Here is a 17,150-nt window from a genome sequence, read left to right as displayed (position 1 = left end):
CAGGAGAAACAAATGTCTAAAATTGAGGGCAATTATGTTTGGCTCACATTTTCTTAAAAGACGAATTTAGAGTCGACTTAGAATTCAATGTTAAATGGTCATGTCATTGATTTTCAACTTTCCTTTCTCTGTCAGGAGTCACAGCCTGAGAGCAGCAGTTTTGAGAGTCAACCTTATTTCCCACAGAGCAAATGAAATTAATCTAATAACACACAGTCAGGGCTAAATCTACAACTGAAAGAATGCAGCAGTGAGGCAGAGGCTCAACAGAGACCAATTATGTCACTGCTGCAGTGAGCTTTACTGGTGTTTCTAATGAAAACTTCAAAATGTCTTCAACAATGACCCATGGAAACAACCAATACCAGCATGACCAAAAGAGCACTTCCTAGAATAATGTCCGCTGGCTAAATATTAACACTTGCAACACTAATGGTGACTCAGTGGCTGTTACTGCTGTGGCAGAAGGCATATGAGTACACTGAATGTTGTTCATTACTCGTTAGGATTCACTGATGTCTTCACTATTACTGAAGTGTGTCATTATGGCACTAATCTTAGGCTAATCTGTATGTCATCTTGTAATACCAGTGATTTACTAAATAGCAGCTTACCTTCTAGGTTAAGTAAGATCACAAGGTATGCTATTAGCATTTGTTGGCACCCCTGTGGTTACATGCTCCCAACCATCACAGTCCGAGCTATCAGTCCTTCACTACATTCAGTATATTAACTGTGAAATATTTCTGTAACTTGCAGCTGTAAGCCAGCTGCTTCAGACTGCAGCTAAGACTCAGCACACTTGCGTTATGGCTTTGGACAGATGGCTCTTGTCCATTTTGGGTTAGTTTTTTGAGGTGTGGACTTGAGTTGATTTAGGGTGAGAATCAGCTCTGACGCACTTGGAATCAAATCAATATAATGTACCCGGGCAGATTCTGGCGTCTCATAAAAACCTAAACTTATTCAGGCTGTACAGGTTTTCTAAAACATTTACATAGCAGCCAGTGTGCAAAGCGAACGAGGGTGTTCGTTATGTCGTCTTCCTCTTGCTCCCAGATAACCACTGGTAAGTTGTAGTGTGTTTTAACCTGAGGCTACATGCAATGCCTATTAGTCTGCACATAAACTGTCAGGCAAGTAGCAACTCTTGCTTTCAGTGGGCGTACAGTATGTGATAAGACGCTCACTCTAACAGCCAGATAAACACACCCACTCTACAAGCTGGGTTGGTATCGAGGGTCAGCAATTGGGAGCCTGTCACGCAATGCCGACTGAAACATGTAGTGACATGTGGGGCAGAATTTGCATTCTAGATTACGTGCAGTAAAATTACAGGAAGTTATGGAGATAGTTGGAATGAACAGTCGAACACGCAAGCACTAAAAACGTGTGTGTGTGCTTGGGCATTTTCAGTCATACCAGTGCATGGAAGGAAGACACAGAGAAGATGCCCAGTCGTCCCATGGCCAGCTTGGTGGGACGAGAAGCAAAGCCCAGCAGGCGTTTGGGGTTGGGGGGTTCACCCCCCTGCAGACTGGCCAGGTAGCACCGACAGCGGAAAAGATCCATGTGAAACCGCTCCAAGTTCTGCTCCCACAGGAAGATCTAACAGAGGGACAGGGCCAGATTTGTGATTATGCAACATCAGCAAACTTTGCTGATTAGATCCAGATTTATCTGTGCAATGGCTCCAGATCTGGATAGTGATGATACAGTGATAAAGACAAAACAGGATGAAATATGCGTTAAAGATCACTCTTTGTTCGCTGGTTATTTGGTGGTTTCAGGAGGAGTGAGATGTGGGAGTGCTGAAGCCCCTGTGGAGAGGTATTACTCACCAACACAACCCCCACCAGTCACCGACCTGCTGTGCTATGTGCAATGTATCACAGGGTGGGCCGTGGGAGGTGGAACACAGGGACACACACACACACACACACACACACACACACACACACACACACACACACACACACACACACACACACACAATCTAGACTTAATTTGTGCTGGTCCCTGCCTTCACCTATTTGTTCCAGGACTTAATACAAAAGGAATGCAACTGCTCTTTCTTTTGAGTCTTTAGTTCAACATAAATCCCAGGGCCGACTGTTTATGCAAACTCATTTAGTAGATTAATATGGTTCCAGATACTGATCTTGAAAGAAGTCAGATAATGATATAATCGACCACTCAAGTTAAGGCTCTTTCACTCCTTTGATCCCACAATTCAAGCTAATCTGCCTTTATAGAAGGCAATCAAAATCCCAGTGTTTTCTCAGAAATGGGAAGTGTTCAGCATGATTGCGCTTAACCACCTCCTGGTGCTTTTTTTTTACGTAATACTGTTTGCTTTTATTGACTATCAACCAAATGCCACACACACATACAAAGACACACAGGCTTGCTCACACAAGTGGTCACATTCTTAAATTCCCTTGCAATGTTTACATGCGATGCTGCTTTAACGTTCAGCAGCAGCTCCAGACACGCATGGAGTAAGAACAAAGGTATACGGTATGTTCCACTAAAAGTGAACAAACCTGATGCTAGAAAGAGCTTTGAAATTCCAGCTGTGACTTGTTTCAAAACAGCTATTTAATATGGAAGAATTAGCGAGAGACTTCAGGCTCACCTGCGTGCTAATGTGTGCATCGCATGCGTTTCAACATGTGCTGTGAACATTCTGCATTCTGCCGCACTTGAATATGTTTATAAATGAGCGCCGGTTGGAATATTTGAAAACATCTGTCACTGCTCGTGCTCCTTAAGAGCGTTTTGTCTGGATGACGCCATGCAGTAAAGATGATTTATTGCGAGAGCATCAGTGCGGTGCAAAGTTACAGATATGTGCATCTTTAAAGGCCCTTAGGTGTTTTCACTCCACTCGAAGGGAGACACTCAGCAGGGCGCTCAACACATGAGACCACAAACCTGGTTCATATTAGCCTCACATGGATATAAAGTATGACTAATTTGCAGTATGATAATATGAAAAAGCTTTCTAATACTCCTCTTGTGTCTGCTGGGTATCAATGAAGAAGCTCCCTTTTGCCTCCTCCCCTCTCTGCTCCATACCTGCTCGAGTATGGTCTTCCTCTTCTTGGCATCCGTGACGGTGGACAGCTGCATGTCTCCCATCTTTTTCATCTTCTCATCCATGTCGATCTTCTGCTCCAGCTTGCGGATCTCGGTTCGCAGAAGTCGCACCGTGTCCTCCCTGTGGTGCTGCCGGGCCAGAGCAGCGGCACATGCCGAGTGGATGGCTGTAATCCAGTTCTCCAGTTCTGTCTGGCCTGACGTCTGACAGGAGAGGAGAAAGACGGAAAGATAAATGGTGACATCTCTAAAGAATAATTGCAAGAATTTAAGAAAACAGGTAATATAGCAATGAAAAGGAACTCGGAAATTGACAGCTCAAGGAATTGAAGTTGCATGAGTCCCATTGTTCAGAGACTGGTGACTATAATCTCATCATCATTTTAGTGCTTATCTTCCCATTTGTTGATTGAATGTCACAGTGGACAGCTGCCATGAATATAAATAGACACATTTTAATATTACACAATGGTCACTCTGGTGGATCACTGTCACAGTGTGACAGTGTGGCCTTTAAACATGTCAGACATAAAACAAACACATGGACACAGGACTGGCTTATCTCCACACATGGCTAAATGTCATGTACTTGAGTGCCACACAAACACACACACACACACACACACACACACACACACACACACACACACACACACACACACACACACACACACACACACACACACACTGCCTCCACTGGAAATGATGTATGTTATTTTCAGCCATCTCTGCCTCTTTTGGTGATCTGTTGACTTCATGTGGTCCCAAAGAACAATGAAACGGTTGAAAAACAGTTTTTTCTTTACGTCTTAGACTATAAATAACTGTTGTTTCAAACTGTAAACTGCTTCCGCTCCTTAGACTTCCCTTTGTTTTCTAAGTCCCATGTGTGTTTTAAACACCAGTGTCCCTCTCACCTGGAAGAGGAAAGCGTCTCCCACTGAGTTGCTGAGGCAGAAGACAAAGTCTTTCTTGGGGTGTTCGGGTACGGCCTGGACAATGCTGTTCTCCGCCCACAAAGCATGTTTAGGAATGCTGTTGTGGTCGATCCCGGAACGACCATCTGACTCGTACAAGAAGAGAGTGCAGCCTTGAAGAATGCAGAAGAAAAGGGGAGGGAAAAAGAAAGACAGAAAAAGCCATTTTGTTACTGATGTCACATTATAACAATTGCATTTACTGTCTTTTTTTATTGAAAAAAGTCAACAAAAACAAAAAGTATCTCTTTCATACCAACATCATATTTAATCCCTCATTTGTCAAATTATGGGTCTACACTGATTAATACTGGTGTTTATGTATCACGTGAGGTCTGGAGGAATACTATGAGACTGTCTGGTGTATTTTTAAGGGGGTAAATATAAGAACCAGAGGCAGGCAGGACTGCAGCCGCAGATGCTTTATCTTGTGCATTTCACAAGGATGAGATTGGATTAGACACGGATGCCGCCGTAAAATTAAATTGTGATGAGGCCAAGGAGAAGAAATGTGAGGCCACACAAGAGAGGGCGAGAGGGGACCGCAGAGGTGACAACCAAGGGCACAAGCTGTGTTAAAACTGATGAGATTACAGCCTAACGGGATGGAGAGAGTGAGAGCTTAAACGTGTTGGGGTCTGGTTAAGATGGTTATCTGATTGTGACATTATGGCTGCACCGTTGTGTTTGAAGTAAAGGTTTTGGTCATTTTTTTGCTTCCTGCTCTCCATCTCCTCACTTGTAATTGTTTTCCCCAATGAAATATCAAGTACAGGAATAAAATCTCAAAGTGTCTTAAGTATAAAAATATGAGAGTGTGTGTAACACCTTTCAGAGAGACCCAGTAGTGTTTCCACTTGCGCCTTGTTGCAGGTTCCACCTTCTTGTTTTTCTTGTGAACCAAGAAGTTCTTCACAGCCAGAGCCCCTGCTTTCCTGACCGTGCCTTGTGCACAGCCAATCAGAGTGTCCGATGGATATGCGCTACTGAGTGTGCCGCTGCTCTGCTCATCGCTCACAGCGGAGCCAGCCTCCTCCGTGCAGTCCCGACCCTGATGTGTCTGATGAGAGAGTGACGGAGTAATTTGAATGGTAACAAACATCGATCATCAATTCATCTTAAAGAAGAATAACACAAGCACAGAGTATCTAACCCAGGCTTGATTGTCCAGCTCCTTCCTGAAATTCTCATACACTCCTCCCCTGCCTCCCTCGCCGCCTCTTCCTTCTCCTCCTCCCGCACTGCTGCTCCCGCTGTCGCTCCCGTTGAAAACGCTGCTCTCAGTAGCGGAGTATACTGAGAAAGAGGCCGACATGGCCTTACATCGCCGTGACACCAACTCTCCATCGCCGTCTATCTCTGTGGTGACGCCATCGATGCCGCTGTCGCCATATTCACTTCCCTCACCCAAAACACCCGAGATGTCCTGTCAGGAAGAAAAACAGGGCAGAGACAGAGCTGATTTACTAACAGACTATGAATGTATTTACACGAACTGATATATTTGGATAGCCAAAATATGCACATACACAAACACAAACAATCTGACTGACCTGAATGGCAATCTGCCAGTCTACATAATAAAACAGGGTATTTCTCTCAGAACAGCTAAACTACACAAGGGGTTTCTGGGTTTGTATTGGAGTGTGCATATGTATGTGGCTTAGTGCATCAGAATGTGTGGTTTGCGCTCATGTATGTCTGCTAAAAGAAAGCTTTTCACTTTGAGCAAGAGGTTCTTTGTGTTTTCACACTTTTCGTTCACCAAACCGAGTTTCCCTCTGTTCTTTTTCTCTTTGTTTTGCTGTGTTGTCGGTCTATTTATATCCGGTCTAACAACCCCCACAGCCTGGCTAGATGAATTTATAATAAGCACTTAGGGTGCTCTGCTATCCAAGGGTGCTTGGGGGTTCTGGGAATGAGTTGAAAGAAAAGCCTGGTTCGCTATTTTAGTGCTTCCTTCTTATTTGGCAACTTTTTTTCATCAATGACACATGAAAATTACAGGAAGCACATGAACATTCTTTATTATACTGATGTAGTTTTGTTTTTGGCCATTAACTGTCTTATCAAATGGATTCTTTGTGATACATTACAGTGACTTTCCTTCCTCTTTTAAGCATTTAGTGAATCTGCTTCTGAAAGATCATTAAAAAAACTTCTAAATTATGTTCAAAATGTCTTCCTGTGTATATTTATGCACGGACAAGAACAGTGTGTGTGTGTGTGTGTGTGTGTGTGTGTGTGTGTGTGTGTGTAGTTAGTGAATGGGGCATGAAAGATATTATGCTTTAATGCTTTCATTTCTGTAGGGGGAATGAAGAAACCAGGCCAGTGTTGGACAAGTAGCGTCACAGCGACTTTCCATCTGACTCCTTGTAATCCCCTTCCTCATTACACAAAAATACACACACACTTGAATGCTCATACATGCACGCACACACACACACACACAGCAGCTGAGCATGAGCACACACAGGAAATGTCTCTGGTTGTCAACAAAATGTTAAATCTTGCAGTGACTGTCATGTCTTTGAGCCCCCTCAACTTCCTGGATACTACTGGTAAACAAAACCCTCTATCATTCTATGTTTAGGGGTCTGCATGTCAGAAAGGAGAGACAGAAGAGACAGAATACCAGAGAAAAGGAGAAAAAAGAAGACTTTTAAACTGGTTACTTTCTTTTCGTCCGCTTTGTATAGTTATTCATGTATTCATAAAATGTGATCTAACCTGAGTAGTTTGTGCTCGGCGTCCTTGGAAAGCAGGGCACGGTGCAGCTGGGATGCCGAGCCCTGCCAAGCCCTCAGACAGGCAGTGAGAGCGTCTGCAGGGGAGTGTGAATGCTCCATACCCGCCACCATCCTCCTCGGTTGGAGACATCAACCCCTCCTCCCCTTCTCCATCTCCATCGCACTCTGCCTCTCTCCGGTTCTTAGCGTAGCGGCTCCTCTGTCCCCTGAGGCCAGGACTCTGCTGGCTGCACAGATGGTCCAGAGACGATGCCCTTTCAGCTGAGCCTGGAACATACACAGGTGGTTACTGCATGGCAGTGTGCGTGCGCGCGTGTGTGTGTGTGTGTGTGTGTGTGTGTGTGTGTGTGTGAGAGAGAGGTCAGTGTATTCTGAATACTGTTGGGTACTTTCAGAGTACTTTGGCACATCTGACATGTAAATTAACCTCCTCCATGTGTGTCTGTGTCCTGTGAATCTGTATGATTTTGGTGACTGAGCATGAATCATACATCCGTGTGTGCATGTATGTGTGTGTGTGTGTGTGTGTGTGTGTGTGTGTGTGTGTGTGTGTGTGTGTGTGTGCAGGAAGCCCATCCATTATTCCGAGCCAGCAGACCACCTGGGGCAGCGCTTAGACCTTCAGCAGTTAAGTTACCAGCTACCGCCTACTGTCATGCTGAACTCCAGTAGCTCCTGCACAGCGCCCACTAAGCTAACAACCTCGTGATGAACTGAACCGGTACGACTGATGGATGACAGCTAACCTTCAATCAGCAGATTTTCTCAAATCATTTTTCCTTACACTGCGAGCGCCTGCAATTTTTCCCACCTCCCTCCCCCTCATCACCTGCAAAGTGAATCAAATCAAGCTAACGCCTGCACCCCTGCACACAGGCACAGATATACACATATATGAAAATTATTTTTTCAAACACCAGTCACCATTCTCTTAGCTACAGTGGTACTTTTTGAAAATTATACACTGTGCAAAAAAAATCCAGAAAAATCATTATCTGCTGTATCGATTCATGATGGGAAACATTAAAATACATAGACTAGACACAATTTTGTGTGTGTTTACCATCCTCACCCGTGCTGCCTCTGGGGCGTGTGAACTGCTCCTCCTCCTCTTCTTCACCTCCATCTATCATCTCCTCAGTGCTGGTCAGATGCTCCTGGCTCAGGTCAGACAGAGAGAACTCCAGGCTATCTTCTCTCCACATGTCAGCTGACTTGGAGCGCTTCTTTTTAAAACTCCCGCCCTCCCGCGCACCCTCAGTCATTCGCTGGAGGTACCTTTCCTCACCGATGATGTCTGCCTCCCCCTCCCCCATGGAGTCCTCTCCACCGTCCTGGGCGACAGTGTCAGCCTCTGAGGTCTCAGGAGTCGGTGTGGTCAAGGGGTCGTCATCGTTTTGAAAGGACTCGGGCCTCATTGTCATAGCAACGCGCTGTGTCCAGTGAGGATTGATGCCGAACTCTCCAAACGCATCTGTTGCGTTGAAAGGCTCCAGTCCGTTCTCTGCTAAGGATTGTGGGATGCTAGGGGTGCTGGAGGAGCGAGTTGAGGCTTCCGAATTTCTGTGTTCCTGTTTCACTGAAGAAGAATGCCGGGAACGGCGGGTGATTGGCTGCTTGCTGGAGAGACGGAGTGACCGCGATGTGTGCTTACGGGAGAGATGTCCCGTCACATCGCCGTAGAAACCACTGTCCCCATTCTGACTCTCCACATTTCCCATGATTCAACTGTAGAGTAAGGAAGAGCTTTCTGTGAAAAATAGACATCTTAGAAATGTTCCCATTGTCAGGTCATTTCGGCTATGACTAATTCTTGTAAGCTCAGAAAGTAGTGATGTAAGTGTTTTACAACAAGTTATTGGTCTGTACAACATCTGCAATTTATATGTAACATCTGTATTCATTAACTGGCACAGAGATCACCTGAGCTCATACCAAACTGAACAAGGGTGCGATAATCTATATCTATGTTTAGTAAGTTCATCAACCTCATGCCGAGGCAATGACACCACTTATGTACGAGGGGGTTGGTGAGCCAGATCCCTCTCATGCAAACCAATAGAGGAACACACAGCAGCTTCTCAGTGTGACTGAAAGTACTCAGTTTCGACCTTTCAAAGAAGTAAGACTACAACACGGCATTTACATTGTCCTTTCAGTTGAGGGATGTATCAAACCTAAGTTCCTCTTGGGGAATAGCAAAAGTGCTAGAAGCTGTGGCAGCAAAGCTGAAAGCTGGCAATGGATGCTTGGTCAGATTCTTAGTCTCTGATCAGATATTTGCTGTAATCACCTGGAAATTTAGTTGGATTGTTAAACGAAAAAAATCTCTGAATGCCTTGTAGAATTGAGCTGTCAGGCAAATGAGATCAGGGATCAGGTATTCACAGTTGAGTTGGAAATTCTCCTGCTAGTTTTTGGCCACTTTAACCGACCTTGACGTTTGGTAATTTACTTAGGACAACACACTCAAATAGGGCAGCGCAGGGACGACAGGGCTGATCAAAGTTTTATTAGAGCATAAACACAGAGGCTTCCTGAGGGTTTTCCGGTGTTGTGCCATGTAAGTATTCAGAAAGCATCAAAATCTCAGTCGTTTACAAATACATCTAAAATTTTAATTGCCAAAACTCCCTCTCTCATATGTTTAAAAGCTAAATCTTCTTTGGCTCACTTTTAGGTTAGTTGACGCAATGGACAGATCGGACAATCCTTTCTGCAGCACTTCTCTTCCCAGACCATGAAATGATGACAGAAATCTGTTTTTAACTGGGTTCTGTTGATCACAAAGTTCTGAACATCCCGCTTCACCTCTCACTCTCAGTTACATAAGCTCATAGAGCTGCTGAGTCAACTGCTGTCAGATCAGCTGGTCCTCTGTGAGTCACACATCATCAAACCCACACCATCAGGTTCTCAGTGTGGGCTCAAACAGCTGAGAGAGACTGACAGAAATCTCTTCTAACAAGCATAAAATGTGTTGTATTGAGAATCAAAGCTTCTAAGAATCTTTCTTCACTGTTACTTGTTTCCTTAAGATGTGATTGAAACAAGTAAAAACATTCAAATAAACTACAATTAAGAAAAATCGAAATACTTATGGAGATTTTTGCAGTGGTGAGAGACCCCACGTGTACCAGCTGCAGTTACCTGTTGTTAAGCAGCCGCACCACCAGCTTCTCCACATCAGTGCGGTGACATCTTTCGCCGACCGCACGATCCTCCACACATCCTCAAACGGTGGTGTCAGGTTGCCCTGAGAGGAACAGGAAGAGAGAGGAGTGTTTCAGTGGAGCTCTCGCAACTTCAAAGTGACCCGATGTGTGAAACGCACAGAGGAGGAGAGACAGAAGACGAGGACGGGAAGGAGCTTCTAAAACCTACTGCAGGGAATCTGCCAGGTACGTCACATAAAGCAGGTGAAGTCAAGTTGAAATGAAAGCTGTGAAGCACACTAGAGAGGGAGTCTATAGGATAAGAGACGGCATGCAGGATGAAAGAGAATAAAGGACATGGTGGTCAGTAAGCCTGGAGTTAAGATAATGCAATGAGGCAAGTAAAAAAAAAAAAAAAAAAAACAGGACACAAACACACATTTAAACATGCACACATATGCAAAATCACAGATCATCAGAAACAAAGCACAGAGGTATTGTCTGAGCCTGAGATTGGAGAGAAAATCACAAACAACCTCAAATTCTTTGAACTGCACCCTGAAACTCATTGCCAACCCAAAACCATGCAGGCATGTACGGGCATGTGCACAGAGCATTTTGGGAAAACACCCCTTGTTTCCCTGCAGACAAAGAGATGGACACGCACAAGCACACACGCACACACACACTTGGTAAAATGACAGAAGATGAAAGCAGCTACGCCGTATGATTTTCTGCTTAAGACTCAATTAAGTGATCCATGCCAACACGACCTAATTTTCCCTAATACCAGCCCTGAGCTGCTTAGAGTAGACCATGATTTCCATAATGTGCTATGTATAGTATGGAGGTATGCAAGCACAAGCGCGCTTTGTGTGTAGCTGTGTAGATATTTTCAGTTTGCAACTCGACACAAATGTAGTTTGTACGCAGAAGGAGACAGATATAACTGATGATCCTCCTCAGCCCGTTAGTATCGGCATTTAGAGGCCCCTGGCAGCCTCAGCTGACTGTTGCCCTCACTGCTGTACACACTGCTGTCAGATTTGTTTGTGTTCTGATAAGCCTATAAGCGGGAACATAATGGAGGATTAATCATTCCGTGTAAAAAATTAAATAAAATAAAAAATACAGAGTCGATCAATCGCAAAAGCAGATGTCAGTCAGCACCAGGTCTGTTTACAATGCTTCGATCTTTCACATCTGGTGTGTTATTTTAACTTGCCATTTCTTTTTTTTTTTTTTTCCAGAATGCAAAAGAGGCAGCAGCAGTTCCCTCAGGTCTAATCTTCGACTGCAGCTGCTGTTTTTGTTATTGATCACTGTCAATTTGTTTGTTCTCTGGGGCAGAAATACAATAAGTCAACCATGTTACAGCTCCTGGAAAAGACGCAGAAGTGAGAGTCCAGAAATTGAGAAGTAGAAAGGACAATAAGAGAAGTGAAGGCAACTGCTGAGCACATGCGTGAAACCATACGCAGTGTTTTGTTTCACAGGTCAACTCTGACATTGCTCCATGCCAGCGTGTGTGTTCATGAGTTCAAACTTAGCCAATGCAGCACATTTTTTCCCCCAGCTGTTACAAAGTTACATAAGCTAAACTTGACCCTGATACTTCTCCTCTAACTTTTGCTCCACCCTTTATTTCTCATCCCTCCTCCATCCCATACGGCCTGAAGAGACTTATCCTAAACCACATGCAGTCAACAAACATAGGACTTAATACATAAAATGATTTATAGATTGATGGTGTATACATAGCAGCTGAATGGAAAGCAAAATAACTGTCAAGAAACATTTGCAAAAACTTGTGCAAATGCAGTTTTACTAATGACAACTCTTGGCTACTTTGACGGTGCATCGCTGTTTCCATACAGTTCATCTATATGTGTCTCTGTCTGAGTTCAGTGTAGTGGAGGTGAAAAACACGCAGGCCAAACAAACAAAACAATCCCATCCGACACAACACAGGGGACATCAAACCGCTGCCTTTCCTCTGGCGGTGTACAGTCGAAAATGTTTAGTCTCTTCGTTTTTCCTCTCCCCGTGCCCCGCAGCAAAGTACGGAGGAGGGAGAAGGGTAACGAGGAGAGGGGTGGGGGTGGGGGGGTGGGGTCTCTCTGCTAAAACCACGCAGAGCTGAGAGGTGAGGCGAGGCTGGAGGCGAAACACATATGGAGGGGTGGGGGGCGCTGAGGTTGGTGCAGACATGGAAGGGGAAGGAGAGAAAGAGTATACTGGGGAATGGTGCTATGAATAGAAGTTTGATATGGAAAAGTGATGGGAGGAAGAAATGCAGAGAACGAGAGAGAGGGGAGGGATAGATAGAGAGACATTGGGGGGTCCTATTGTTGCTGAGCTTTAAGTGGATAAGTAGACATGTGCTCTGGCTGCCTCTCTTCAGGCTTAATTGAGGGAGCCGAGACAAAAGGGGAAACATAATTATTCGCTCTCTTTCTCTCAGTCTCCCGTTCTCGTTCTCATTCTCGCAGTATATTAACACATTGAGAGAGTGTATTAACACAATGGCCTGCGCAGCAGCAGCCAAAGCATCATTACCATGCAGACGTGCCCACTCACAGACACACACACTGACAGGGGACAAAGAACCATGTTGGTGGAAACAAAATTCCATGTTGGTTAAATGTTTTACTAAAAACAGAGTGCTATAAATATTCAACTGCCTTTGCTTCAGTCCAAACTCTATATTTGTTTTTTTATTCACTGGATGTATCAATAACAACATGTTTCAATAGAAGATCTGCTGTTTTGCGTCTCATCTTGCTGTGTATAATGGACACAAACTCAGAGAAGGACGGAGACAGGGCTGAGCATCGTACTGGGACTGGATGTGCCTTAACTACCCTGTCAGACACAACACAACAACTGGAACTGTCACACTCATATTGCCGCATTGCCATGGTTGCAGTAGAATGACGCTCAACGCCCGTCATCATCAATCACCAAACACACACGCAAGCAGGTAGTTTTCGGTGGCATGCAATATAGTACAATAGTACAAAGGTAAGACAGGCTTCCAGTCACACACACCTGCACTATCCCAAGAGAAATGTGAGAAGGTTTTCCGGCTCGCACACATGCACGCGCTCTTTGGAAAAATACCAAAGGCCTGTCAGAACAGCCATGGAGCAGGCACACCCTACTTCCCCCCCACCAATCTTTTCATCTCTGCACCTGTCTCCCAGCTCCGCCCTACATGACACACGGCTCCGCTCTCCAGATTCAAACCACCCATGACGTGGATGTGCACTACTGTACGCCGCTGTGCTGTGATTGAAGCCAAACAAAACCTGCCTCATTGCTTTTTTAAGCATGTCAGTCTAGACCGCACGCTGCAGTGGCTGTTGAAATGAAATGATGAAATCACACGCTCCGCCATAACAACATGAAGACAACGAGCCCATCATAAAAGCATTTGATTTAACAATACACCACTTAGGTAAAACTTGCGGGCTTTAATTTGCACAAGCATGCAGTCATGAACCAAGAACATGTGTAACTTTATTACATAACTGTTGTCTTTATCAACAGTCGGTTACCTGTTGCACATTTGTTTCTCTAACATATTTGAACAGGATCTCATTCACAAATAACGCAAGTCATCTCCATCTCCTCCTCTACAGTATGCTTCAATGTGGAATGTACTGTTGTTTTAGTCTTCATCTACTGCAGTTATTCTTAGCTATTAGCTGTCACGGTGTGTTACTCAACGCAAACAAAGACTGACTGAAGACTGAAATTCCTCCCTCACTAGTTTAAGACTCAGTGAACATAGTTTCTGTCCCAAAACACAATCCCAAAACTTAACAAATATGAGGTTAGGGGTATCCTTTATTTTTAGAACTGAAACATTTAAAAAATAAATCTAAATGTTGTGTTTTATCATGATTACTCAAAGGGAATAGTCCAATCCTGAAAGAGTCATTAAAGGTAAAAGTAGTGACCAGTCTAGACACTGCTGTAACCAGAGAAGCTCCTAGCTTGATTGATCCTCTGACCTCTCTCTGCACCCTCCAACCATGACCACCTCCCACCCCCCCATCGAGCCTCAAAACACATGACGCAGTGGCTGGACTCACCCTTCCCTTAGGGCCGTTTCCCGTACCTTTCACATTCCTCAAATGGTTACTGGACCCCCGCCATGAGGGCAAGGAATGAAGGTTAACACTCTGGGGGGTAAACAAAGGAATTTGTGGATGGTGCAAGTCAACATAGTCTACCATGGTAGTCTGGGAGAGGGTTTTATCAGAGCGACTCCATGCTCCCAGGTTCTGCACACACACCTGCACAGCAGATGCACCTACAGAAATACACAGCTACAAGCATGCATGCACCCGGTGCTGCCTTGTTGTTTACATTGAGTAAACCTGCTTTGAAAGATAACAAACACACTGTGAATAACATGTGAATCAGGACTAGGTGCAGGGAGGCTCAACTGTCTGAGCAAATAAGGAGCAGGGACTTGTTCGTGGGTGCGTGTCTGTATGTGCGCACCTAGGTGTGTGTGCATTGTTCACATTTGAGGAGGAACTATATCCATCCAATGTGGAGATAACAGTCAGATATGCTCTGAAAACATCCTATTGTGGAGATTTGAGCGCACACTCCACTGCACTCCCACAGTCCCTCTGAGACGGGACTGTCTGAGACATCACTGGTAGAATTCCCTCAGAGAGGGAGATTAGCTTCTTATTCATCCTTTCGGGATCTGACAAGACACGCGCCACATCCCCCCCTCCTCTCAGCTTAAACACACACATGCACACACACAAACAGCGTGCCTGCAAGCGTGAGTCTCGGCTGCCACTTAAATCAAACATTAATTTCTTTTAGCTGGTGACAGACAAATCATAATTCCTTCCTGAAGAGCGCTTTCATTTTAAGGCCATAGAGGAGGGCAAAGCAAAAAAAAGAAATGACAGAACAAAGTGGAGTGGGAGGAAATGAGATGATTGTTATTCATTTCCCCTCTATTTGTCATCTCTTAACAGAGAAGTGGAGGGGGAAAAAAATCAAGATTTAAGATTTTTTCGATAGAAGTAGCAAAGAAAATTTACTGCCCGTTCCTGTTAAAAAGCTCGTGCCAGAGAGTGATGGAGCCAAGCTAAAATAAATAAATAAATAAATAAAAAAGCAGTTGAAAAACAGGGGGAATGAGACAGCTGAGCAGTGCAGCACATCATCTGCCAAATGAGATTTTTGATAGATTTTAGATCAGTGTCTGTGTGGCATCTGAGGATCAAGTGGAAAAGACGGAGGGCAGTGGAATTCAGCGTCAGCCAATTCTCTCCACTTTACTCCTCAAGTGTCACTAACTTCATTAAATACGCTCCTCCGTCTTTCTAGGAGCTTACAGTGTACGCTCCTTAACTCAGATTTCAGCTGACTGTCTCTGCAGCACAGTGCAGTCGGGGATTACCATATTTTAAAGAAAATCCTACCAGCTCAAGTCCTCCATTGAGCGAGAGGCTCCAGAGAGCCACTGAGTGTGAGTAGCTTTTGACGCTCCGCTCTGTAGCTGCTGCTGCTGAGTGCAGACTCAGCCATCAGTGAGTCCCTGTATGAATTCAAAGACAGGAAACCCCACAGATTTAAACCGCCCATTACAATCTTTCAAGATGTATATTTTAATGTGAGGCTTTTACACCAAATGATCAGAGCACTTCATTCTCTCACTTGTTCTGAGATGAAGGGGGAGATCAAGGCATGAGAGCCTACATTAAATCCACCTTCTGTTGTAGGTTACTGTGCCACTTGAAATCCTCTTGTTGTCCTGTCGTACAGTACGGCAGGTTTCAGGACAAATGGCAAACAACCATTTGCTTTTCTTAAATGTAAATAAATCCTCTCCCTCTTCTTGCCATCCCTCAATCAATGCTCACTCATTGTTCCTGATGAAACGGTGATTGCACAGACAATCGGCTCCCAGTCATCACAACCAATCAGCTGAATATTCATGTGGTGATTTGCTGCTCCAAATATGTGAGTCGCAGCAAAAGAAGTGTTGTTTAATTATCCAGGAGGAGTGGGACGAGACGTTGACTGTGCTCCAGATTCAGTTGGTAACCGTAGAAACCCTGCGGGGCAAGACGCAGCCTGGGGGAGGAGCGGCTGGGAGTGTACACATAAGATAGAGAAAGACATTAAAAAGGGAGAAGAGCACTGTGTGGACGTGGCAGTGTATTTGTATTTCTTGAAATGGCACGTGGATATGCAACTACAGACATGCAGATGGCCAAAGAAGCTCAGGCATAGTAGCATGTGCATTTTTTAGACCTGTACATCTGGGGTTTTATTAAACAGCAGATAGCTGTGTCAACCGTAGCCAATATTGGTGTGGGCTCCATCTGTCCATGTCGATCAATCCTCGATTTAAAAAGCATCAGTATATTATCGTGATTCCCTTGGTGTCTCATCAGCAAAAAGACTACAAACTGGAGCAATGAGGAAGGAGAAAAGCACAGCTACTTTTTACTGACTCACTGATTCAACACTGGAATCCTGCGCTGTTTGCATTGGACTTTCTTGCTGTGATTATATTGCGATTTTTTTTTTGTTTGTTTTGTTTAATCTGAGTTGAGAGACAAATTCCCCTCAGTTTGGTTGGCATGGCAATAATGTAATGAGGTGGGATGGGACACACTTCTGTGAAGACCTGTTAAACTTGAGATGATTGAGTTGTTTTATAGCCTGTTGTGCCATCTTGATAAGGGGACTCCTTCCCATTATTTCCCCCTTTTTTCCTTTTTTTCTTTAATTAATTAATAAAATAATTTAAGTGTTGAGAACAGAACTTGGTTTCAAGGTTTAGCATGAGAAGTGTATTGTTGAAACAAATAAACTTCTTTGGGGTAAAAAACAAATGGGCAGTTTTGGCACTACATATTGTCAGACCCAGACACCTGCAGACAAACACAGACAGGTGTGAATGGTGCCAAATTGGCGGGTAACATCTCCTATTCCGCTCGGTGCAGACTGAAGGGACAGAGAAATAACAGGGTGGATGAATGAGCGAGGGAGAAGGATAAGAGGGTTTTAGGCAAAGGTAGACTGATTGAGGTGGGAGGTTGAGACAGGGGGATGGGATGAGAGGGGCAAGAGGGTCTGAAAAAAAATATAATGGTGTTGAAAGGGGGATGAGA

General features: G+C 44.4%; 1 protein-coding gene across 2 annotated transcripts in view; it reads right to left on the bottom strand.

Moving 5' to 3' along the window:
- Window positions 1-17,150, bottom strand: part of tiam1a (TIAM Rac1 associated GEF 1a) — a 54,347-nt gene that overhangs the window by 28,685 nt on the left and 8,512 nt on the right. For both annotated transcript variants that reach the window (XM_070982639.1, XM_070982640.1), the window contains exons 2-9: window positions 9,983-10,088; window positions 7,905-8,560; window positions 6,813-7,099; window positions 5,233-5,505; window positions 4,908-5,139; window positions 4,020-4,192; window positions 3,082-3,306; window positions 1,423-1,608 (exon numbers count right to left, since the gene is read on the bottom strand). In XM_070982639.1, coding sequence (XP_070838740.1) covers window positions 1,423-1,608; window positions 3,082-3,306; window positions 4,020-4,192; window positions 4,908-5,139; window positions 5,233-5,505; window positions 6,813-7,099; window positions 7,905-8,553 — 2,025 coding nt within the window. In that variant the 5' untranslated portion in view covers window positions 8,554-8,560; window positions 9,983-10,088. The remainder of the gene's footprint in view (window positions 1-1,422; window positions 1,609-3,081; window positions 3,307-4,019; window positions 4,193-4,907; window positions 5,140-5,232; window positions 5,506-6,812; window positions 7,100-7,904; window positions 8,561-9,982; window positions 10,089-17,150) is intronic.

The sequence above is a fragment of the Chaetodon trifascialis genome, chromosome 16, assembly GCF_039877785.1.
Source record: "Chaetodon trifascialis isolate fChaTrf1 chromosome 16, fChaTrf1.hap1, whole genome shotgun sequence".
In the NCBI taxonomy this organism is placed as follows: Eukaryota; Metazoa; Chordata; class Actinopteri; order Chaetodontiformes; family Chaetodontidae; genus Chaetodon; species Chaetodon trifascialis.
The sequence above is the reverse complement of the archived record's forward strand: the minus strand, read 5'-3'. Positions and strand labels throughout refer to the sequence as shown.